This window comes from Bacillus rossius, chromosome 5 (genome assembly GCF_032445375.1).
Source record: "Bacillus rossius redtenbacheri isolate Brsri chromosome 5, Brsri_v3, whole genome shotgun sequence".
Lineage (NCBI taxonomy): Eukaryota > Metazoa > Arthropoda > Insecta > Phasmatodea > Bacillidae > Bacillus > Bacillus rossius.
This window is the reverse complement of record NC_086333.1, coordinates 64357285-64383463: the sequence shown is the minus strand read 5'-3', so window position 1 is coordinate 64383463 and position 26179 is coordinate 64357285. Positions and strand designations below refer to the sequence as shown.

General features: G+C 35.0%; 1 protein-coding gene across 8 annotated transcripts in view; it reads right to left on the bottom strand.

Annotated features, from left to right (window-relative positions):
• Positions 1 to 7113: 7113 nt before the first annotated feature.
• The window catches only part of LOC134531901 (zinc finger protein zfp-1-like), a 78193-nt gene continuing 59127 nt past the window's right edge, over positions 7114 to 26179 (bottom strand). For all 8 annotated transcript variants that reach the window (XM_063367923.1, XM_063367926.1, XM_063367924.1 and 5 more), the window contains 3 exons: positions 25253 to 25408; positions 21337 to 21430; positions 7114 to 16692 (listed from right to left, as the gene is read on the bottom strand). In XM_063367923.1, coding sequence (XP_063223993.1) covers positions 16630 to 16692; positions 21337 to 21430; positions 25253 to 25408 — 313 coding nt within the window. In that variant the 3' untranslated portion in view covers positions 7114 to 16629. The remainder of the gene's footprint in view (positions 16693 to 21336; positions 21431 to 25252; positions 25409 to 26179) is intronic.

Below are 26179 nucleotides of genomic sequence, written 5' to 3'. Positions count from 1 at the left end.
TGCCATTGCAGGTTCTCCGTACCGTGAGATTCGTCTTTGCGTACGTTGTCCGTCCACATTCCCGTGTCGTTGTGTAACGGGCCTTACTCAGTTGTTTTGTTGTTTTCATTCCACGGTCTTACTATCGCAACTCTGATAAAGCCACGGCTGAACAAGAAAACGACTTGTCTTTTCCGTCTTAGTGCAGAAGTAATCGCATATGCTTAATGGTATGCCGATAGTAAATTCTTTCTGATACACCATGTCAAAAATTGAAAGCACCAATACTGTTTGGAAAAGAATCACATAAAAAGAACTAAAACGTTATTGAAACAATACACAATTATTAAATGTTCCCACTTTACTACATTCTTATTTTCCTGAAGCTTTTCCCCAAAATCCTACGATAATAAATGTGCTACAACTGTGAAATATTCACGTTATCAGTTATAAAATGCACGAATTATTTTATATAATGCAATATGCATGCAATGTTATGGACTGATATTTAAGAAATAATTCTTTAGGCATGTTGACGATTAAATTTTAGTGAGCAACTAATGCGCGCGCACCATGCTAAGGAAATGCAAGAGAATGAAGTCAAAAGCACGTGCGCGTTTTGATACATAGAATAAAATTAGGACGTGGTTTGTTGTCACCGAATGGATATTATGTCGTGGAAATAATCAAAGTGAAAAAAATATATATGCAACTCACGCACACACACACATATATATAATTTTAATATTGACTTAATGGCTACAGCTACCAGTAGGTAGGTACATATATATATATATATATATATATATATATATATATATATATGTGTGTGTATATATATACATACACACACACCTATATTTTTAAGCCGAAACCAGTGAACATAGTTTGTGCAACAATGTTTTCTCAAGGTTTTCTTATAATTCACTATACGACTAGACGAGAACACTGTGTTACAATATACATAACGTCGATGATATTTGACACTTCTTTGGTTATTTTTATTATGAGCGCCATTCCTTCTTTTTTTTTATGTCAACTATAGAGTGTCTCGCGCTTAGATTGCAGTACAACGTAAATGGAGCCCACTGTCACCAGACCGATGCTACCCGGCTTGATAAAATTGAAAAGTTAAAAACCTTATTTTGCTTACCATCGTTAAGCATAATAAGTTTCAACTTATTTCTTTAATTTTACAATTTTTTGATTTTACTAAGACCATTAAATAGTGCATATTGACAATACTATTGCAGATATCATTCTAGAAAAAAAATCAAATGTTAAACACCATTTTTTATTTCACAGGAAAAACTATCTATAACAGTATTTCATTAATTGTTATTACAAATTATCCTTTACAAAATACAACGTTTTAGATACATTTGAAAAAAAAATTAATTGTATTATTAAGCTGTCTTTAACACATTATTGTGCTCTATGGCGTACATCTGGCAACACAGCACGCAGAAATCGTGCATCGAAAAGACACATTAAAATGCACACTGAAAACTAACGGTGAGAGACCCTGCGCGTGCCTTATTTAATCACACCAAAGAAGCGTAAAATTTTAACGCGTGTACATAGTTATAGCTACGTACCTACCATTATATTTAACGAATTTTTTTATGGGCACGCCGCCAGGATGTTTCTACGTCTGAACACAGCTACTTCTCATCCGCGGTATCTCCATCTCCGGCTCGCCTCGGCGCCGACAATAGCAGATTAAATGCGCCGCCATAAAGCCCGAGCGATGCACCTCCTCCCAGAACCCGCGCGCAAATTTCACGGGCGGGGCCGGAAGAAGAAGGGTGGGAGGAAAGGAGAAGAGGGGAGGGGGTGGAAAAAGAAAAACTGAGGGGAAAAAAGAAGTGGGGGGAGGGATTTTGTGGTCCAGGGCGCGTGCGGCAGATCTGATCTCCAGCTGCGCTTGTTGATGTTCCTCTCCCCACCTCCCCACCCCACCCCTTCGCATTCACTTAATACCGTCCGGCCTCCCTTCAATGCATTTCGCGCCTCTCTAAGAGGATTTTAAATGCCCCCCTCCCCTCTTCCCCTCTTCCACACCTCCCCCCCCCCCCACCCTTTTCTCATTCTCTCGGAGTTCTCGGTACCTGATTTTAAATTACAAATATAAAGAAGGAATCGCCCGAAGGGGTAGGGGTGTACCGCTCACGAATGCGTTTGTGTGTGCGGGGGTTGAATAGGGAAGAGGGGTGGCTTACCCCACTCCTAATCTAAACCACGCATCTATCCCAAGTGAGCTACTCCCAGGGCTTCCTCCCCCCCTGTGGAAGCATGAATGGCCCGGTTCGGACACGGTGAATTAAACCTGCATGGAGTCCTCCTCGGGGCTGTAACACGCACCAGGCCTACTAGCCCCCCTCCCCTACCAACCAGGCTCGAGAGGAGGTCCTACCTGGAGGACCTTCGAGTGGCGATGAAGAGAGATCCTGATTTCTTCACCGAGCTGTCGCCGAACACAGGCACATCGTTCATTGTGCGGGCGTGCGCGATGAGGCAGTCCCCATCTGCAATACGTACTGGAATCGCAATAGCGCGAATATATCTACCAGCCAATCGCGCTCGACGTATCTGCGACGCGAGCACAACCAAAATTCGCGGGCGTCATGTCACTCGAATGCAGTTCTATACTGGTGCAATATAATTTTTTATTTATTTTCACTAAATCTATTTTTTCACTGTCACGTATAGTGTACAAGTTGTTTTCCAAAGTTTCATAAAAAAAATAATTGTAATATGATGTGTATTTATTTTAAAAAATTATCTATCAAAGTTAAGACAAACAAAAAGCTAAATTTAAAATTGTACACAAAATTATTTGTACCTAAATAATGTTAAAGCTTTATTTAAGTATGCGTGTAACATAATGTTCATATGTAGGCTATGTACAGTGTAATTTTTAATTTTTTCAGTTATAAAGTACAATGTAGAAATGAATGAAATAATTTAAAATCTCAAATAATGTATGATTTTATATTTGAGTAACTATTTGCTCAGTTCTTTTGCATATAACATGCAAAGTGATTTTATATTTATAAGTGTAATCATGCTTACACCATAAAGATTATAGCCTAATTCTTTATCAAAAAAAATTGGTTGTCTGTAAAGTCGGTTTACGGACGATAGTTTAACGTGACGTCATAACAAAACATTGATTTAATGATTGATCCAGAAAATGAAATATCCAATTCAGCCTGAGACTGAGCCGTAATAGGTTTTTGCAACCAAACCATTTAGGCATTAAAAATATGTTATTCTTTGAGGAAGTAATTTTTTTTTAAATTTTTCTAACTTTTTTATGATAAAATCTACCTCTGCATACTTTATGAATAAAATTGAATCATTTTTATTGAATTATCACTATTTTGTATGGATACAAAGGAGTGAAATGAAATCTACAATTTAATTGATAAATTTACTTTTATTTGCACTCATTAATTCAAATATGTTTATTACTTTTGTAGTGTCGCGCGCGCCGTATTTATTTTTACAAGTACAAAAATGAAGGTATAGCGGCGGCGGGGTTTCGATCAGTCAACCTTTGGATTGGTAGTCTGTTTCATACATTAGCTCTTTTACATGATACACTTGACATGCCAGCACACTGTGCTCTTTTGCCAAATAATATATACAATTTAAAAGGTGAACGTTGGTTTTACATATATACAGATGAACATGTTTCAATTGATAGTCTTTGAAGGAACAAGTTTAAAAACCTTGTAGTCAGCGATGATAATCGCACGGCCACGAGGCCATATTAGAAATAATGGTTTCAGATGTTGTATATATATTTATAAAAATTTTGTTTTGTGTTGTGGAAGTTTTAAAAACGAATGTAGTCCGCCATGTCTACTTCTTATAGTGGTAGGCGGGAAATTTAAAATATGTCGGCTGCTAGTCGGCCGCCATGTATATACTAACTTCAAGATCGTGGATAATGTTTTACGCTTTTCCGCAATTACACATTTAACGACGAAGTTTGTTCGTCGTGAAATTAAACGTAGAATTTAATAAAAATGCCCTTGAAGTTAATAAAAAAGTATTAGTAAGTTTAAGAAAGAATTTCGGCTTTAATCTCCAACCCAGACGCTCGTGGTGTGCTGGGGCCGAGATTAAAATTTGTCGAGAATATTTTACGTTTTTGTCTTCCAGTGCTCAAAATGATATGCAATTGTGGCCCCGGGCACGAAATTGTATTTATAATTCATTAATAATAACGCCCCTCGTGATAAACAAAGGAAAATATGTATTAACGAGTGCTTGGTTTCCTCGGAAGACAATGAGCATAACGGGACGCATCGTAGTGGGACAATGTGCGTAACGGGACACTTTTTCGTGCGTGCAGCCGGCGTTCATCGATTAGACGTTGTCACGTCAAAATGAAAATTAATGAAATACAATATAGGTATCACTAATTCTGTAACTTTGTTTTATAAATAAATTTAATGTATGAGGTGCTTACTAATGCCCAGCGTCATATTTATTGGACATGGATTTTCTCACCAACTATAGCATATGTATAAATTTTATCGCCGTAGTTGTTATATATGTATGTTTTTTTTTTTTTTTCAGTTTTGTAAGTTTCCCCCACAAAAAAAATATTTGAGTTCTAATGGGTTAAATATTCATTTTGTAACAGTTCACAGGAAAGAGAGATGTATTACTTTGTGATATTTACCCACATATTGATGGGAGGACCACTCCCGGTTGTGGAGAAGGGGGGGGGGGGGGGAGGAACCACTCTAGGTGGGAAGGGAGGGGGGGTCCTCATGTTTAAGTCTGGGGAAATTTGGTAGCACCAGGTGACCTGCTCCGCTGGCAACACATGGGAAGGCTTGTCCCATCCAGGGCCGGCACGTCCATATAGGCGAACTAGGCAACCGCCTAGGGCGCCAAGTAGCTGGGTGCGGCGCAGCACGACACATAACAGCTGATTATGTTTAACTATTTTTGAAACTAGATGAAAATGGATTTTTGTAACAGTTTGGAATGTTTATATTGATATAATTATTTAAAGTCCATGGTGACCTGTTTATGATTTGTAATAAGTAAAAAAAAAAAAAAAAAAACACAGGCCTGCTTACATTTGATTGTTGACAAAATCTTAGGCTTACGTGATGTATTTTGAGGCAAGTAAAATTTTTTTTGGGGTGTCCGGCCGGGGGAGGGGGGGGGGGGGGGCAATTAAGGCTTTTCGCCTAGGGCGCCAATTTACCTTGCACCGGCCCTGGTCCCATCTCACACGAGTTCTGGTGATGGGAGCTTTCGGTCAGCAGCATGATCCTGATGCCCAAACATTTTATGCTTATGGCACGTTTTCTCTCTACCGGGTCCACACCACTCACCATGACTGGCAAGTCACTACATGAAAAACTTGCCATGGGGCAACAGGCAGATCTGTGCTATATTTTCCCACTTTGGAACAAAGTGGAGGCTTAAGACAGTTGGCAATCGGGACATGCGCGTACGGACTGTCATGTGTCCTCGCATGATGTCGGCCACGCCAAACATGTGTGGCAATCTGCCGCAAGGTTATTTCCATGCCTAAGTGCCTGCTGATAATAGCAAGGTAGAGAACATAGCTGGTACCACATCCTTTTCCGTGAAGCACACAATGTCTTGATCCGAGACAGAGGGCACTGCCTTACGGTCCTCAAGATCCTTTCTGATGCTGATACAAAGAGGGTCACCTTGTTGACATTTACACAGGGTGAAGTACAACTCAGGAATAACTACTCTGTCGATCTCAAGGCTGACGCAGGAAGCTCGCCAACCTCGAATCCCTCCGGGTTGAACATTCTGAAAAGTATGTTGGTGAGCATGTTTCCCTGAACTTTAAACAGTAGATCTTGTCCCTAAACATCGATGACCTAAAAATCCACCATCCCAATTCACCCTGTTGGTGTGAGTGCTTAAATTACTGAATATCAGTGTAGGGATTGAATTCCCCAAGATTGAGTTACGACTCAAAAATCTCTGCATTGAATAAGCAGGCTAAGGCTTCCTTCTCATACATCCCCAAACAGCGTTCAAAATCTGAAAGGGTTCAGCTAGCAGAGGCGATCAGTGTTAACATGCCATCCTCTGGTGACCTATGGCTGCTCCTAAAGCAATGGAAGAAGCGTCAACCTGCAATGCAAACCGTTTATAGAAATCTGGCATGATCGAGACTTGGGGGGTGGTAGCAGAGACATAACATTTCATGGGTTGTCCAGTTAAACATAGCTTTAGGTTTCTTTCCTCCTTTTGACCACATAATTGGATAAAAAATATTCATTAGGTTGGGTTAGCCACATTTTAAAAAATGTTAAAAGCATGAATAAATTACTGAAACCCTAGGAAAATTGAGATTTTTCAAACTTATTAGTCTATAAACTGGAGGCATAAGTCACCTCCTGCCTCATGTTACTGGCCCAATGAATTCCATCAAATTCTTTACACAAAACCAGAGAATTTATGAAGCACAATTCATAGCAAATGCTTAAGCTAATTGAAATCCATTTTGCAAGCACTTTACAATGCACTGACAAAATATTTGGTTTATAATTGTATGCATGTTAGGAATAGTAGCTAAACTGCAAAATTATTAGCAAGCACCTTATGTGAAACCCATTTTGATGTGTGTAACACTAGTGAAAATATTGGCTGTGTCTTGTTCACACAAACCAGAGTGTAACAAATGAAAAAAAAAAAAAAATCTAAAAACACTTGAAGCAACATAACCTTAACAAATTAAAGGAACCTACAAATAAAAAAACATTTCTCATATCCAACTTACCATTATTTATTTAGAAATCTCTAAAATTTGTGGCAGCTTTTCATTGCTATTTCTTCTCAAACATAACTGTATCAATCATAAAACTTTCCCTGTGCTTGATATAATTGATTAAGAAATAAGCTCGTTACTGGAGAAAGGAAACTGACTTCCAAGATAAAATTTTGTATACAAAATAACGACAAAATTTTTTTTTCTTTGCTCTTAATTCATTAACGGGAGAATCAGACATTAAGTATGTTTTGCATTTACACACAAAAAGTACACAATTAAAGTATCACTATACCAAGGGAAAAGGAATTACGAAATATAAACAAAATAAAACTCTAGAAACAAGATAATTTTTGAAATTTTTCTTTTCTTCCAAAAAGATGTTGCATTAGCAAATTATAATCACTTCGTAATCACTGCTGAACCATTCAGCTACTCACAATGCTACACCCCATTTTCTTACAATTAATATTTCGAACATTTAACCCTTATCATACATATGGTTCCTGGGGAAAAAAAACCCACATGTGTAGTGTTACAGACCACGAACATCACAAATCCTTATTTTCTATTCCTCAATAAAAAAAAAATTACAATTCCTAAAACAAATGTACTAAATCACACCTATCATTTAAAAAACAAATAACACAATCAATATAATTAGACAAATATAAAATTTTTCATACAGGACTAAAGTACTATATAACAACCAAACATAACCTGAAATACAAAACAAAAACAGTTCTACAATGTATCAACAATATCCATTTTTTTTAAATTCTCTATCAGTATTTTACAAAGAAATTTTTTTGAAACTTTTGTTTTACAAATAACTATTATATGTACGATTCCAAACAATGATGATACAACTTCAAAAAGTTTAATGAAATTTTGATTTCATCAGTCAGTGTTTGTAATTATTTTACAGTAAAAATTTAGTAAAAATTCTTGCCAAAAAAATTAAAGTTCTACTAAAATTGAAAGTAGCTTCTAGTAAAATCATTATGATAAACAATATTTGTTTTTGAAATTATATGTATTATTATGCATGCCAAACAAACTTCATTTACAAACACCAATTTATACAAAAATAACAAAAATAACTTTCTGCTAACTATACAAGTGTTATTAGTGTAAAATTTAGCAGAACTTGCATTAATACTAATAATAATTAAACATCTGGCTAAAGTCTTTTAAAATAAAATCTACATATTCTCATCCAGATAAGTGAGTATGTCCTAACTTAGCATCGGCACACTATTAGTACTGACGAATTAGCACAGTGGCAATGTTTACCATAATGATGCCTGAACATTTCTGTTTCTTTGACTATCTTTAACAAATTAATTTACATAATATCCACCTTCAAAGATTTTAATACAAGTGGAAATAAATTTAAAATGTACCTCACTGTAAAGAATTTTTCAGTGCAAAGCACATATTTTCTGATCCTTACAAGATGTTTTCTATTTGTAGGAATTCAGCATTAAGCAATTTTATTATTAAGTACTAAAATTGTAGGTCTTCCAAGTATGTTGTTGTATTGATGCTTAACATAGTTAAATACTTACAGGACAGACATTAATGGTAAGAAAGGACATACTTTAAAATGACACGATTACATAGTTTAAAGAAACGGCAAAACCACATAAAAATAACATGAGCCCAAATATGGACTATAATCAAGAATGTAAGATAAATAATAAATAACACACTAAAACTTTCCACAGGTTGGAACATGACAGTCACAACTACAGTATTTATGGTACACTATTTCCTAACAAAAAAAATCGAAACTTAAATTTTCTTAGGCGGGGTTCTTCCTTCTTTACTTATCTTTAGTAACAATTCCTGTTAATTAATGAAACACTATGTTTTTACATATCTATGTATTACTTATTGCCAAAATTTGTTCATTAAGCCACCCACCATAGTTTCAGGCTTCTTTACTTATTTATTTAACAAATTAACATAAAAAAAACTACCACCTGTTGCATAAAAAAAATACAATGATTTGAAGGGATCTTATAAAATAAGATTTAATTCATTAGAAATCAGTAAATTACATTATTTTATTTGGAAGACCATTTATGCTAAATGTATTTTGATATCAATAGTTTGTAGCTTTGTATTACGTACATGATATATGATGTAATCAGTATCGTATTAGATATGGGTAAACATGGTGTGCCAAAAGTGGTGATCACAGGATAAGATGTGGTAGTTATGTTCGGTTTCATCTTCTACTGCATAACAGCAAAGAATCAAACCAAGAATTGAGGTCTTAGATATAATTGCACGTAGGGAAATACAGATACCTTTTCTTGTGTTTCCTTCTTCAATAACATTGCTGAAGAAAAGATTTTGAGCTAAATAAAAATAATGGTCTTCTGTGCCTAGACTGCACCATACAATTAATTATGGCAATGCAAATTATTATTTGATTATGCTTCAGTGATTTTTATCTATGCACAGCTATAAGAATAGCCAAAACTAGATCAATATCTTAGCTGCTTAAGTTATTTTGAATGGTGTTTAAGTCAGTTGAGTTTAGGGGCTTTCAACTGTTTAATCACAACACCTTTACAAATTAAAAAAATTTGTATTCCAATATTCTACACTTTAAAAACTTCACAAAGACATTTTAATAAAGCGCTTCCACAAATATTTTTATTTGCAATGATAAAAATGTTGAGACTTATTGAACTGTTTCATTCTAGTTTTTAATAAGTAAAATACTATTTAGGAATAAATTTTTTTTTTTAAATTTTAAATCACCTTTCAATTATTTTTTTTCAATAAATGTCATAAATAATATCTTTCCAATCTTTATGCCTTCATACATGTACTCTCATATAGTTGATAAGTTATCAATGGACTCCAGCTTGAAATTGCCAAAAGTGAATATTTAATGCTGGCAACCTCAAGTACATAATATGATACTTAAACTAGTCCACGAATACTTGACACTACACATACTTAGTTCTTTTCTAGAAAATGCACTAATCTGACAGATTTCTAATATTGCTAGTAAATGGCAGTGATCAAATATAATTAATGACAACTATTCTACCTTTTTCTTAATTAAACTTAATTCATCTTCTTCTTAAGTTTTCTCTCAATAGTATTTGGTCAAGAAATGAAATTTTGTTGAAAACTACCAAGTAAAAGAAATAAAATTAGCCACAAACATCTCATTACACACACTGGATAAAATTTCACTTCATACCTGTATACCAATCACACCAGAGATAGACACAAATAAGACTATTCCATAGAAGACCAATGTAAAAATAGGTACATATTATTATTACATATAAAGCATCACAAAATTTAAAAAAAAAATTATGAAAAAATACATCAATACTTTTTTAACTGAATTTTACAACAAAATTGTGTTGCAGTCTGTAATCAAGCAAATATTTTATTAATTCACGCAACTCGTGATTTTTGATACTAAAAGAACACTCCCTATGCTTAAAAATATCACACAATGTCAAGGGTGCATTCACGATGCCAGATTGAGACAGCAGGTCGGGAAATAATCATCAGCATGCAGTTGGAATAAAGTGATTCCACTTATAAAACAAATGTTAACTACACCTCCAATGTTACCACAAGAGACTTTTTTTCAAGTCAACAAAAATTTATTTTAATAAAAATTAAAAAAAAAAATTTCCCCTCCTAGCTATTCATTTCTCATTTATTAATTTCATTATTTATTTTCATAAGTTAGCCTAGAAGCCATAAGGTTTAATCTCCCTTCGTGAATAAAAAGAGTAAAAAGACCATTCCCTAATGGTGCCAGCAAATGCTTTTTATAGTTGATGCATGTTGAATGTCAAAAATTCAAAGTATGAGAAAAAAAAATTGTGAAATTTCAAAGTTTCCATAAATAAATAAAGAAGCTTCAAAGCATAATGCAACACACCATTGTAACCCCCTTACATTCTCCGAGGCGACCATTCTGTATCACCACACATGATTTGCACAGCCACTGCTGCTTTTGAACTTGTCATAAAACACAATTTGTTTTCTAACTGCGGCTTGGAGTTTCAAAAGTGACCAAGTAAAATACTCTACTGACAGAAAGAGGCACCAGAAAGGATTAAACATGGAATAAATTTAATAATTAAAATAATATTCAAGTGCTTAATACTACTTGGAACTGCAATTTCCAATCCATAAATTCTTTTTCATAAACTCGTGATAAAAATGTTTGAGGTCCATTATTTCATCCTTTTATGTATTTTACTTGATACTTGATTTTATTAAAATTTATTAAAATATTTACATTATTTAAAAAATAATGTACCCCAAACTTTTTTATTACGAGTTTATGAAAAAGAATTCATGGATTTGAAATCGCAGTGTTTGGACGTGCTTTTCAATGTTATTTCGGTTTTATCACAATTCACCATATAATCTTGTCCCTTACCTATGTGGTATACCTACATGTTTGGGTATTCATTTAGTTACCTATCAATGTCAAAAAAAGTTTCCTGGTCAAAATCTGCATTATTTTTGGCGATAGATGAGTGTTCTGCTAAGGCCAATTTGTGGTTTTCTTGCTTAGAGTCTAGAGTGCATCTTTCGTTCTTGTGGTGATATAGTTTGTAGTTATCCTCGAGGATTTTGGATTAGGTGGGTGGGTAGCATACTTTGTATCCCAGTTTCCATTTGTTGTCTTATAGAATCCAAAAGACCAGGAATCATACTGATATTCTATAGAGAAACAGAATCAAACAACAGCTAAAGAACTTATTAAAAAATTAATAAAATTTCTCCAAGGAGGTTTATTTCTTTGGGAAATACCTGTTCTTTTAGACAAAATAAATAAATACTTCAAAATCTACATTATTTGCTATTCGTTAAAAGTACGAAACATTGAATACAGCATTTTTTTTTTTTACATGATTGCAAACTGGAAGCATTTTTATTTATAAGTTATGTTTAATTTTTCATATACAAAATTTTAAATAATTAATTTACATGAGACTTAAATAAAAAGCCAACCTTGGTCCCCAAAATTTTTAACTAACTTGGATACATTTTGAATTGTGAGTTTCGAATATCAAAAACGTTTGTGTCTTACATTTGAGTTCACCTTGGAATCAAGGTTTTTTTTTTGACGCGATAACGTCTTATAAATCGATGAACGCCGGCTGCACGCACGAAAAAGCATGACTCATTGTCACGTTCCGTCTGAGCCGAGCGTGCAAGCGAGCGCGGAACAAGCGATAGAGAGGCACGATCAGCTTGTGACTCATCTATCTCTCTTCCACTCCATCGGCCGATGCGTCCGAGTAGAAGAGAGACAGCGGCAGCACACAACCTACACGAGAACTGTTTTGTCAACTTTTTATAAAGTGAAGTGAAAAGTTAATGTGGTTTCCATTGTTTATTACAACAACAACTGCGGCAAAAAAAGTAATTGATTCTTGCATTTTAAGAATTTGATTAGTGATAAAATCTCATATATTTGTTCTTGGATTAATAAAAAAAATAGCATCAGTCGGCGAGTGCAGTAATATTAGGTTATTTTACAATTTTGACTAAAAAAATTATTATATCATATAAACGATTGTATAAAAAGTCAACTGCATTTATTTAGTATTCAATAAAAAAAAATTGTAATTTTCAATTAACTCCTTTGTATTATACAAAATAATTATAATTCAGTGATAATAATTCAATTCATAAAAGTATGCAATTTTTCATCAATGTTTTCTTATGACGTTATCAAGTATAATTATTGTCCGTAAACTGACTTTACAGACAAACACCCCCCCCCCCTTTTTTTTTTTTTACAAATATCACATTATTTTACATAAATAAGTAAAATGAAAATTTATGTAGCTATCAACTAATGAGATGACAGATACCAAATAACCTTAAGGTAGTAGTTTGCCTGGAAGTATTCTCCATGTTAGAGTTAGAACACACACCAAATCAGATGCCTTTACATGCACCACACTGAAATGACATTCAATTGGTTTCATTCTTTTTCTTGACAATAATCTTATAGGATTTTATTTGATTACCTCATAATTTCTTGACAGTAAACAAAATAATTTTGAATACATATTGTGTAACATTTTTTTGTATTTATATAAACACTTGGAAAAACACCCATTCTAGCCATTCTCACAGCCAAACAAAATGCACAATAAAAAATTAGTTATGAAAGATTAGAGACCTGATATGATTCTTAAATGCTTTTAATGTTCACACTTCTTTCAAAATTTTTCCCCACTATAAGCTCTGTGCATTTAGGCCAACTTGCACAGTCATATCATAACAAATAATGAACAATTTGTGCTCAGTTTTTCAATGCCTGACGAATGAACAAAGCCTTAGTGGCCATATGGTGGTCACTTTTAGATCGCAACAAAGGAGGTGGGGAAAAATAACAAAATAATTAAACGTATCTTAGCTGGCAGATACTTGTAAATTAAAATTTTCATCTACTACTTCTATGAGATCTCATAATTTACTTGTGTAAATTCACCAATACCCTCTTTTATCGCATAATGGTCGCACTCGCGTAATAGTCGCACCCATATTTTAGGGCGTCAAAATTAGGATAAAAAAACTCTCGCGTAAACGTCGCATAATGTTTTTGGTCCCGCTATTAGATTCCAAGCGCTTTGTGTGGGTATTTTTTCCGTATAAAACAATGTACAGGGTGTCTACCAGATCTAGTAAATTAAATTCCCTGATTTTTCCAGGTTTTCCAGGTCTAAAACTGAATTTTTCCAGGTTTTCTTTAACACAATTATGACATTCCAAGAAAATGAAAAAATTGCATAATATTACAATGACGGGTTTCAAAGTATTTCAACTTACTTAAATTAGTAAAAAAATTACCTTCTTCCAAACGTCGCCAAAGTGACTCAATTGATGGCAAATAAAAGATGCTGCTACAAATATTTCACACACTTCCTTTTGCAAAAAAAAATTAGTAAAAGGAAGCTCCCATCAATTTCGCAGTGACTCAACTTTTGCGTCTATTGCACTTACTTCAGAACGAGCCAAATCCAACATTCGAGCCTTCTTCAACTGCAATGCCTTGATCTCCTCTTCAACTCTTCTTTTTTCTGCCTTCTTCTTGTCTGTAGCTTCCTTTTCTTTTTGTTTTGTTTGCAGGGCTTCCTTACGCCTACAACTAGCATTTCTTACATACTGCTCTACACCTCCAGAACGTTGAACAAAGTCATACATCTGTCTTTGTGCAATCAGTATTTCTTCTTGCAAGTTTTCAGTCAGTTGATTAGAATTCACTGAAAATCCTCTTTCCAATGATGCATTTCCATGGGAAAGTACCAACACCATCCTCACAAACTTTAGAAGGCCTGTTTTGGAAGCTACTGTATATGCCTTAAGAATGAGCATCCACAAGTGATCAAGGCGCCCGTCTTCTCGAGAAAAAGACGAGAACAGTGCTGCAGAATCTTGCAAGGAACATACCAACTGATATGATCACTCAATGTTATCAGCTTCTTGTCCTGATAGCCACCTGTTTTGAAGACAACATTCTAAACTGTACTTCACACGCTGTTTCCTCACACCCGAATTTAAAGCCACAGACGGACATAAGCAGGAAATTCCCTTGGTAAGATTGTACTTCAGGGGACTTTTGTCTTGAAGTTTTTTTACCATAACCTTTAGACAAGTCCTATCATTTTTCTGTAACAGGACAGACTTTTCTGGTACTTTCTCTTTCCTGATGGCATGGCGTACTGCATAACCCAACTTGATATTGTTAGCAGTCAATAGATTTTCCTGGTTATCTACATCCAATGGAGATACATTGCGTTTCTCCCTAAAGCTCTTCAGTACTTCTGGTTTCAAAATTTTCCTGCCAAAGCTAATAAAACCAGTGAATCATAGAGAAAAGGTGCCATGGGTGCTTCACTTTGGAACATTGTGAGAAACAATTCCAGCTCTGATGCCAAAAAAAAGGAAGAATGTCAATTTTACTTTTAGAAGATTATCTTCAAGAGCACATTTCACTACACTGAAAGAGAGAGATGAAATAGAAACTTCACTAACCAATTTCTTTAGGTGGGGTAACGTTTTCATGGCACGCTCAGCAACTGCAGTATTCCATCTGATTGCACAAAATTTATTGGGAAAAAGCTCTGATCCAGTTATTCTAATGTAATCTGCCCTCCTTGCAGATATGTGCTTAAACAAATAGTAACTGTGCCTCAAAAAACTAAAAACGTCCCATTGTGTAACAGAAATTCCAGTTTTGAAAGCACCATGGACCGTATGAAGCCCACAGCTACCAATTTCTAGCAAAGATGGTGAATCTTCACCAAAAGTGTCTGTGATATGTATTTTCAACGCTAACAAAAATGTCCAGTTTACGTTGAGGGCATCCATAGATACTTAAAATTAAATGCACCTGTCGGTATAATCTGAACGTGGGAAGCACATGCTGCAGCACGTCACGTCAGCAGGATAACAGACCATCTTGAACCAGTTTGTATCACGTGATTTGATGCCACTTCCGAATCCGATGGTAAATAAAAGAATTTGGACGTGGGAATTGTACGTTATTTGCCATTCAAAAATAAAAATGGGAGGGGATACACATGATGCCACGCCAATGCAAGCTGATCAATAAACAAAAAACGTATTGCCAACTACAACCTACCAAACAAAAATTCCCTGATTTTTTAAAAAATTCCCTGATTTTTCCCTGATTACAAAATTCCCTGATATTTCCAGGTTTTCCAGGTTTTCCAGGGTCAGTAGACACCCTGAATGTATTTTAATATAGAAATCTAATATTTATTCGGACATTACCACCAATTTATTTAATTGATGGAAATATGTATGAAGTTGTCTGACGTGTAAATTATCTTTTAAATACTTTTTAAATGTTATAACCTTCAAACGTTCATCAGCATCGCCGCGGTGTACCGCATACAAAACTGTAGCCAGCGCTCGTTGCAATCAATGTTTGGTTATGTTGCTTTCAGTACAGAGCGCGCGCACGGAGCCGAATATTGATGTCTCGCCGAGTGCATGCAACGCACACTCTCTATTTGGTTGTGTCGCTTCCCGTATAGAGCGCGTACACGTAGCCGAATATCGATTATCTCGCCGATTGCATACAACGCGAGCTCTCTATCACTTGCTGAATTAACTACATTTGATAGCCTGCACTCTTTCATGTTATGTAATACGAAGTTATGCGTTCGTTCGGTTTGCATTTGGATCACAGATGTTTTTCTATTTAAAGTTGAAGAAAGGTTTTTGTTGTATGACTTATAAATTTAAATTGTTTGGCGTGCTCTTTTATACATCACTTTTTAAATAAACGTACTTTCCATGAATGGGTTTTGTTTTTATGAATAACTTAATCTAAGAAAAATTTTTTTTCCACATAATCGTCGCACCCCTACTTTTCAAACTTGATTTTAGAATAAAATATGCGACTATTATGCGAGAAAACACAGTATCGTTCAGAGTGAAATCATGCAGTAATTTTTTTTTATAAATAAAACAATGTAATACTTCCTACCTTGGTCTTTTAATTGTAATACTTACGATGTGCATCCAAATGTACTACATTACATTTGGGAACAAAATTATTTTCTTGGTGTTTCTCATACTTCATGTCATAACTTGCTGAATACATACCTCTCTTCACACATGCACTATCTTTGTAAGTTCACGTTAATGTTAATGAGGGGTTCATAATATATCACCGAAGATTCATCACAATAAATACATAAATCATGGAAGATAAAAACAGTAGTTCAATTTCATTACACACATACAAAAATGACTTTGAACTTTTCATGAACACAAGAATTTTGTAAAGATGAGAGAAAATAGTATTCTCTTCAACTTGGCTTACTTGACGACATTTGGTGATGAAGTTCAGAACTATCTCTTCTGATCACCATCTGTGAAGTGATTTTACACATCAATACCTGTCGTAAAACTACACAAACATAAATTTTCAATTCCAACATAAAAACGCTAAACTAAAAAAGAAAAATTTAAAATTTAAAAATGAACCTTTAGGTATGATATAAATATTGGATTACCAGAGAGATTCCTTCAAAATAACAACCACACCATTATTTCAAAACCTGAATTGAGATACAGTGAAACCCCTAATTTACGTTACCGTTATTTATGTTTTCCCGTTAATTGCACTATATTATTCAGGTCCCATTTGGTTCCCATTTAATCCAATACAATACTTTCACGCGAATTACGTCTCAAAAATCTAATCCATCCCGCTATTTACGTCACGTAACAACGATAGTAGGCCTAAAAACATTGTGAAAAACGTAACTTTTATAGTCGGCAGTGAACATTTTAAATCGCAAAATAAACATATTTTATAACATGAAAAGTTGTTTTTATTTCTAAACATATAATAATTTAAGCCTAGGCGTGTAAAAGTCCGAGTAATTATAGCAGGAGACAATCTAAAATGTACTCAGGAAAAACGTAAACTCACGAATGTATAAACGTTCTGTTACTACTATATTTACGTCACAACTTAGCCGAAATACTGGTACGAGACATAAAATTCACTAGATAAAATGAGCGGAGTCTTGGTGACTGTTTTAAACGTATTTTATAATTTCGGAAGTATTGTACAGTTGACACATATTTTTTAAACTAACCATTTATATCTGGGGATCGTAAATAATTAATTATTGGTATCAAGATCAAGATGAACATACACTTGAAAACGTCACAGCAGCAAGAAAACTGGTGCGTATACCAATAAACTGGTATTAGAACTGGACAAAACTGGTACACGGGAGGTGGAGCTTATATTTTTTTTTCCCGCTAAGCTCGCATATATTGGCTGGCTGCTGATGGAACGTCACGAGTCTGGGCGGAGCGTTGAGTGAGTTATACTGCGCATGCGCAGCTCGAACAGAGAGAGCCAGCCGGCGGCTACGCCGCGCCATAACAGCTGATTGAGTACGATGACCTTTCTCCGCGCACGGCGCGCTATTGACGGTAAATTTCAAATTTGCGACCCTTTTTTTTAAATTTTTTTACTGTGGTGCAATGCTTATGTGTAATGTAGCCCGCATTTGTTATGAACGCTGCAGGATGCGACTGTATTTTAATTAACTTTAACGTATTTCTTACTTTTCCCTTTATTTCCACTTTCCTGCTTTTTACACTTTTTACTTTGCCCCCATGAAAAGTGCAAATAAGGGGTTTTGCTGTAGTTGCCTGTACTTACTGGATTTTACAAGCAAAATTTTTAGCACATTATTTAAAAAAAGCAGTGTTCAAAATTATACCAATATTTTCAATTGTAATACTTTGATGTATAATTAATAAAATACTAATCAGATTCAGAGATAAATTAGCAATACATGCATACACAACTACAATCTATATATATAAAAATGAATTTTTGTTTGTTTGTCCCTTATGCATTCCTAAACCCTTCATCCGATTGCAATGAAACTTTGCACACTTGACCTTTGAAACATGAGGAAGGTCACTGTCTAGGTGAGCTTTGATGAAGGCAATCCTTAAAGCAGAATTTAATTGTTCTTGATGATATTTGGCCATTTCATAGTTAAAGCATTGTTTACTCAATCTCTACAATATTTTGTAAACATAACCTTTGAAACAAAGGAAAGTTACTGTCTAGGTGAGGTAATGTATAACAGGTGGCGTGCAAGTAAATATTTTATTACAGTTCCTATTTTCTATGGTCCGAATAATAATGGTGGTGCGCAAGTCTATGGAGTAGGTGTCTGTTCCGAAGTTGAAACCAATTGGTTAGCAAAACAAATCATACCTGTATAAGGGATATTCTATACACGTATATACATATATTTAAAAATGAATGTTTGTCCCTTATATGATCCTATACCATTTATCTGATTGCGATGAAACTCTGGTGAATTGTTATGCGCAAGCCCACCAAGGTTTCTGAATTAGTACAACCCTTTTACAATAGATGACGTGCAAATCATGTCAGCAAACGAGTGTATTTTATATAATTTAGCGGCAGTTCATGTGTTTTTGGTGTAAGAGTTGTAAGCATAATTGAATTGAACTGAACATAAAGTACGCATGCGCATGCGCATGCACACGCGCGTGTGTCTATATATATAAATAAATATTTTTTTTTTTTGAGAGAGAGATTTATAGAGATAAAGAATTAGAAACATATGTACATGCATTTGTATATGTGTACCTACTTTTAAAAATTAGAAAAAAATTGGATCAGGCACTGCAATGCATGCCAGGCATTACAGTGAAACCCCGTATTTACGTTAACGGTATTTACGTTTTCCCGTTATTTACCTCCATTGTTTTTGGCCCAATTTATTTTCCATAAGGCGGTATATGTCGTTTTCATGCTTGTTACGTCGGAAAAGTTTCTTCATTCCAGTTATTAACGTCTCGTTCAGGGTTTACAAACATCGAAACATGGCCACCATAGAAGAAAGATACATCAAAAGCTGCATATGTAAATTCGTTCGAGTCGTGAACAGTGCAAGTAACCTTGTACTATTCAAAAATACTTCCATTTCCACAGCTTTCCGCTATGAGCGCTGGTAGTATCATTGGCTTTAGCGGTAAATGTATTTGACACATCTTTAACTCTTTGTCGTTATTAATATCTGTGAGAAAATGGAGAAAGTGAAACAACGAAAAACTATTACAGTTGCAGATAAAATTAAAATAATTGCCAAATTTGACGAATATGTTGGATCACATGTGGGCCTTGCGAAAGAACTTTCAATCCCTGTGAGTACACTTAACACCATCATCAAAAGCCGAGAAACCATCACTGCAAATGCCGCTCAATGTGGGCCAAGTGCTAAAAAACATAAATATGTGAAGGACTCGAAGTTCAAACAGCTGGAAGATATTCTTCTTGAGAGGTTTTCTGGTGCACGTGCCGCAAATTTACCAATAAATGGTACAATACTGAGAGAAAAAGCACGTGTTATTGCCTCTAGGCTGGGAATTCAAGATTTCTCAGCTTCCAATGGATGGATTGATCGGTTTAAGCAGCGTCACAATATTGTTTACAAGGTGGTTTGTGGCGAAAGCAAAAGTGTGGATGTGGAGACTGTGGAACATTGGAAGTAAAAGCTACAGGAAAAAATTGCTGGGTTCGACCCGAAAAATGTTTTCAATGCTGACGAAACAGGGTTGTTTTTCAATGTTCTACCAGACAAAACCTTTAGTTTTAAAGGGGAAATGTGTCACGGAGGTAAGCACAGCAAGCAACGGATTACTGTCAGGTGATCACTTCGGAAGTGCAATGTATAGAAGATATTGTAGAAAGCCATGTCAGTACTTCTCAACAGGATCTGACGAAGATGAAGATGATGATGATGATGATGAAGAAGTGACAACACCCACGAGTAAAGATGCTCTTGCTGCTCTTCAAACTCTGCGAGACTACATTGGAGTATCTGCTGGTGAAAACTGTGATGATGTTTTTGATAATTTTTATACTTTAGAGAAGCAGATCATGTGCATGAACACTCAAAGATGCAAGCAAACCAAGATTTCTGATTATTTTACAAAGAAATAGACCTAAGTTAGGCTTGAAAGTTTTTGTACATAAGCCTACAAAACTTTTTTTATGGTAACATTTTATCATGGCACACATTGCTTCAATGTTGTATTCACACAATTTTATAAGTTATATGTTGTAAATTTATTTTTGTTTACATAGGCCTAATGAAGGATTTTTTTTTAAAGATATTTCGTTCACTGTGTCTTTTTTTGATGTCTCTGACTACTGAAGTAAAAGGAGTGCATTAAACCAGGTATGTTACATTTTAAAAATATGTTTCCCTCAATTTACACTTTCCTGGTATTTACACTTTTTGTCTCTGTTCCCCTGAAAAGTGTAAATAAGGGGTTTCACTGTAGTAAGTTAATGCATAAATACGTTATCTTGCTTTTCAGGTTGAGTCATTTCGCTCTGCATTGCAACAGGCATTCCACTGCATTTACTACCAACAATCTGAGCCAAGATTTTATGGTTTAAAATTTGAAAAAGTTTATTTTTTATGGTTTTTATTTTGGAATACTGTACTGTAGGGTAGAATGTTCTGTAATAGGTATAAGGGGAATAGGAACTGAAATGAAAAGTTATTGGTTGGTTAGGTTTGCTTGGTTAGATAATTAAAAACACAATTTTTTATGTTATAAATGAAATATTTTAACAATATTTTACGTGTGATTACTGTAGCTGAATTAACATAATTAACTTTCACTTTAGTACTATTTGTCTAACTTCCCGGAAGCCACTACACTGCACATTTACTTTATCTTTCCCTTATATAATTGTCACATGCCGCGAAAAAAAATTTCTGTGGGATTCTAATTCTCAATTTTACAATTTAAATTTGATATTCATGTTCCAGAATAATTTGGTATTTGTATTCAAACTAAAAAAACTGATATTCACACAGTCCTAGTTAGCACTCAAACTCAAATCGAAACAAAACTTAATCATAAATTCAAAAATTGACACAGGCCTACAAATGAGGAATTTTGAATAGGTGCAGTCAGTTCTGGTAAAGTACCTGTTGAGTCGTAACGACAGGTACTTGGGAACTCTGATGGGATGGCGCAGCAGAAGATACCACTTGATACACGTAACTAGATTGCTGGGAGGCTCTGTGAAAACAAACAGAACCACAACAGTTAAATAGTCTCTTAAGTTCCTAGCAGAGCACAACACTTGGAAAAACAGACTAAAACTGTATCAGCCCACAAGGCATCCTTGAATCTGTGAATGAGGTCTGATCTCCTCAACTTACTTATAATTTTGTGATTCTACATTTAAATATTTTAGTTTTTAATTTTTTGCTGAAGAACTAACTATACCAAATTATTATAATTTTTCTTTACTGGCAAGGTATTCAGCACGGCCAACATAAAGGAACCATCACAGTTTGTACTTGGAGCAAGTGATGGACCCTGGTAAAACCTAAATCACCAGGGCAAGATAGTGAGCACAGTTGTTTTTTTTTTTCTCTCTTATCTATCTATCTATCTATCTATCTATATCTCTATTTATTTATCTATCTCTCTATTTATCTCTCTATCTCTCTCTCTATCTATCTATCCATATTTCTCTCTATCTCTAACTCTCTATCTCTCTATCTATCTCTCTATCTGTGTGTGTAGGTGTATTGTAGGTTTTTTTTTTTCAGATACTTAGTAACTAGATTTCACTGTATCAATAGAATATTATTAATGAAATTGCAGTATTTGACATCAAAAGTTGAAGAAAATTAATATTTTTTTTTATTTCCCCTAAGTTATAACCTTTAAAATAGTTGCATAGAAAATAGACTCTTGTAGAAAATATAGCTTAACATAATATTCACAGTTTGTTTTGTTTGATAGTACTTTATTTCGCAACTTTATGCACAGAGTTTTGAAGACACCGATCCACTTGGATACACCTCAGTGCTTATAAATTCAAGTCTAGTATTGGGACTGAATCTACTGAACTTGCCACACTAACATGCATACCAGAAACACTTTATAGTTCGTGTTAGACGTAGTGGAAGTTCATCCACTATTGGCTAAAAGTAGGGCTGTTCTGAAGAAATAGTAAAGTTTATCCAAATCTGAGTGTAAAGTACTGAAAATGCAATAAACAGAACCTGATTTGCTTTCTTTCCAATCCAAATTATCAAAATACTTTATCAGTGCAGGCCACTGCTCTAACAAGCGCTCCGCACACTGTAGGAGAGCCAACCATCTTGTGAAACAAGGTCGAAGAATGTTGTGGGTCCCCATTTACAACATTTCCTGAATATCCTTGAATTCATCTTTCCGCTTTCCTAAGGTTTTTAAGTGCACATAGACATATTTAGATAACTGTTCACACACGTCTGGCAGCTCACTGCAGGCATGAGATGCTGCTAGGTGAGCCACGTGGCATGTGCAGTGTAAGAACCATACATTGCCTTGTTGTTTTTTCACCCTGGATAGCACTGAATTGAATTCTCCAACCATCGCCTTTGCTCCAACAGCTGACATACTTAAACAATTTTTTCCAGGGAATAATATACTCTTCAAATGAGGAGCTCACTAAAGCAAAGAGATTTTCTCCAATTGCAGCACCACTCAAAGCCATTACGTTGTACAGATGAGTTTTAACTATCTCTATGACAGAAAGAACCTTGCCAACACTACAACCTGCCTAGTGACTGTAACATCAGTTGATTCATCAATCATCAGTGTGAAAAATTGTGTTTTCATAGCATAGGAAACATAATCTGCAGCTGATGTACCCAAAGATTGAATTATTATCTGGCTAGTTTTAGTGTGAGAACAATAAAAGTTTTTTTTTTTGCGATTACAAAATTTGGAAACATTTGCAGTTTCGTGAAATTATCACCGAGTTTCACAGATAAATTGTTTTCACAAATGAAGTTCGCCCATAACAGTTCTGCATCAATTATTTTGTTTGGTTTGGTTACAAACCTCGTCAAAGAACTCTGATCAGCAGCTTGTTGGTTTTTCGCATGAACTTGCGTATTTTCGTGCCGCCGAAGATCCTTCAAGCAACCCTTTGTCACGTTCAGTTTCGAGTTGCAAGTCGAACAAACGGCGGAAAATTCCGTTTTGCCACGCCTCAGCCATTTCAATTCTTGCTCCCATTCTTTACGATAATGCTGTTATAGTGACATGTCCGGTGAAGCCTTTCGTTTTTTCTTCATCATAATCAGCTAAGCCCAAAACTACTACTTAAATCACGTAAGAAGTTTGTAAACAAATGCAGCACCTAAAACATTGAAATGGCCAAGAATTCAAATGTTTACTGACGCCATGACCCTTTTCTTGGCGTTTAACTCAACAAACAAACAACATTCCCCCCGAAACCATAGATAATGTACTTTATGAAACAATATGTGGGAGTATATGTTTTTGGTTTGTGGTTAAACACTTGGAAGTTCCATGGCGCTACACCTAATGTGAGTGTTGCTTTACTGTTGGACGCTTGTATGGTTTGACAACTTCAAATAGCTAGTTGAATGTAAATATTTACACAAATGAAATTCAAATTTGAAAATATCGGCGAATCGTAGCAAATATCAGTGAATGTCGCAGTTTATCCATTAGTCCGTTTTAAGCTTCAAATATCCGTGAAAACGGATAAAATCCGTAAAAACTGCTGGCCTGCTATAAGCAACTAATGCAAAAAGTACATTTTTTTAATTAACTTTTCATTTCATTAATTCCATCTGTATGTGTGTACATTATTGTTTTGAACTTAGTAGTGTGTATTTTATTTTTATTTTATTTGTATTTTTTATTTATTATTGTAGTTGTCAGTTCTTAGCTTTCCTATCGTGCACATGTTTTAAACTCGCCTCAAGTGTTGTTGTGCACATAACAATGTATATAAAGTAAAATATAAAAAATATGTTTCTGAGAATTCTGTTCTCCCCTCCCCCCTTTCCATTTAAATCTAATTTTGAATAAAATATCAGATATTTTCAAAAATATTAATTTTTTTTTTAAACCAAGTAAAACATACAGCAATATTATGTTCTTCACATGCATCCAAGATAGAAATTATGAAAATATTGAAAAATTATATATAATCGTACATCAAATAAAAATCATATTTACAGATTATTTGTTACATATAAGGAACCTGCATGTAGCATGTTCAACGTGCTGCTGCAAAGTTTCTGCTGCGTACTTGCCAAGTTTAACACAGAAATGCCGGAGGAACAAAACTTGTCTTTTAGGGTGACGTCACTTGGCAGACAAACTCAGGAATGGTCCTACAACTCCCTAGCAGCAAAAACTGGTGCTACAAGTATGTATATGATGCGCAATATTATGATCCTGTTTTTTTTTTTAGGGGGGGGGGGGGAACAACCCCCCCCCCACATGTTATGGGAAAAATGTGAAACAAGCATAAAAAAATTTATGTTTCAACGTGTTTTTAATTTTTATATTTCTTATACATAATTTTAATTTTGACCCTTGAGACATGGAATAGTATCCATAGAGTAAATTTGAGGTACTTTTGGGTTTTAAAATTCAATATTAGGATTCGAGAAAATTGGGGTTTGACCCATTATAATTAAAAAATATTGGTGACCCGAGTCCCATTGGCTGTATCTACAGGCAAGAAATAGTTTTAAAAAATATATATTATTTGAAATGTTGATTCAATTACACAATCTACCAGCTCACACACAGGCCCGTGTGCCAAACCTATCCAACAAGACACGCACCCCCGCCGTCGATTCAAATAAATGATTCTTCACCAGTGTGGGGTGCACCTGAATTACCATGCACTCAGCGAGTTATAGAAATTTCGGTTTCTGGCCTCGCCCACGCTTACTGACCCGGATGGCAATGTGATGAATCGGTGGCGGCGGCGGGGGCGTTGATTCAAGTACAACACTATTAAATTTGAATTCAAAATTTTTTTTTGTAAGCCAGCAGATGCCTGTACAGTACCTGCGGCTCTCGACGCTCCGCAAGCTCTCCGGGGTGCCGGACGTGCTCCTGACCACTCCAGGAGCGGCGCTGCTTGCGGTCACTATGTTGGAGCTGGGGGGCGGTGGGTTGAGGGGCGACTGGCTCAGCATGTAGCCACCGCCGGCGGGGCTTTGCCTGCGCCAACCGAGCAGGTTTGAGACAAGATTTTATGGTTTAATTAGACGGATCCTGAAGACAGCCATCATCAAATTGTGACTTCCGGAAAATGCTTTCTGTAGTTTTACATTTCCTGGTCCATTGACCCCAAAACAATTGTTAGCTCGAACTGCCGTAATTTTGCACAAATCACTTTCAAACTGATACATAAAATAAAGTAATGGAAAATCTCGATAGTTTGTCAATGGGCAAAATCTGACAAATGGGGAAGAAATTATTAAAGTTTTTTTTGAAAAAACAGAGAAAAAGAGTTATAACTCCCATAATATAAAAAATATCACATCCTCTTGAAAGTATTATAACTCGCAGAAGTAAATACCAAAAACTTGTGTCTAGCTAAATTTTTGATATGACCAACTACAACAGCAAGGTGTGGAAAAAATTCATATTTTCTTTAGTAGGCACACCATCGAATCCGTTAAAATTGCTTGTAAATCTTATAATTTTCATCTAAAACATTTGTTTTTTATTTATTTTTTATAAAAACTGTTTTTTTTTTTAATACTAACTCCACCCAAATAGCGGTAAAATTTATGTGTTTCAATTTTCTGATAAAATTATTTGTAATAAATTCATCTACAACAGATCCATCCAGAATAAAAATAAATTAGTCAGCATTTGTGGTTTAAAAGAGATGCACAATAAAATAATTAAATTAATATTTCTGATCCATGCAATTTGGTACAATGGAAATGACAATCCTGAATTTTAAACATTAAAAGATTACTT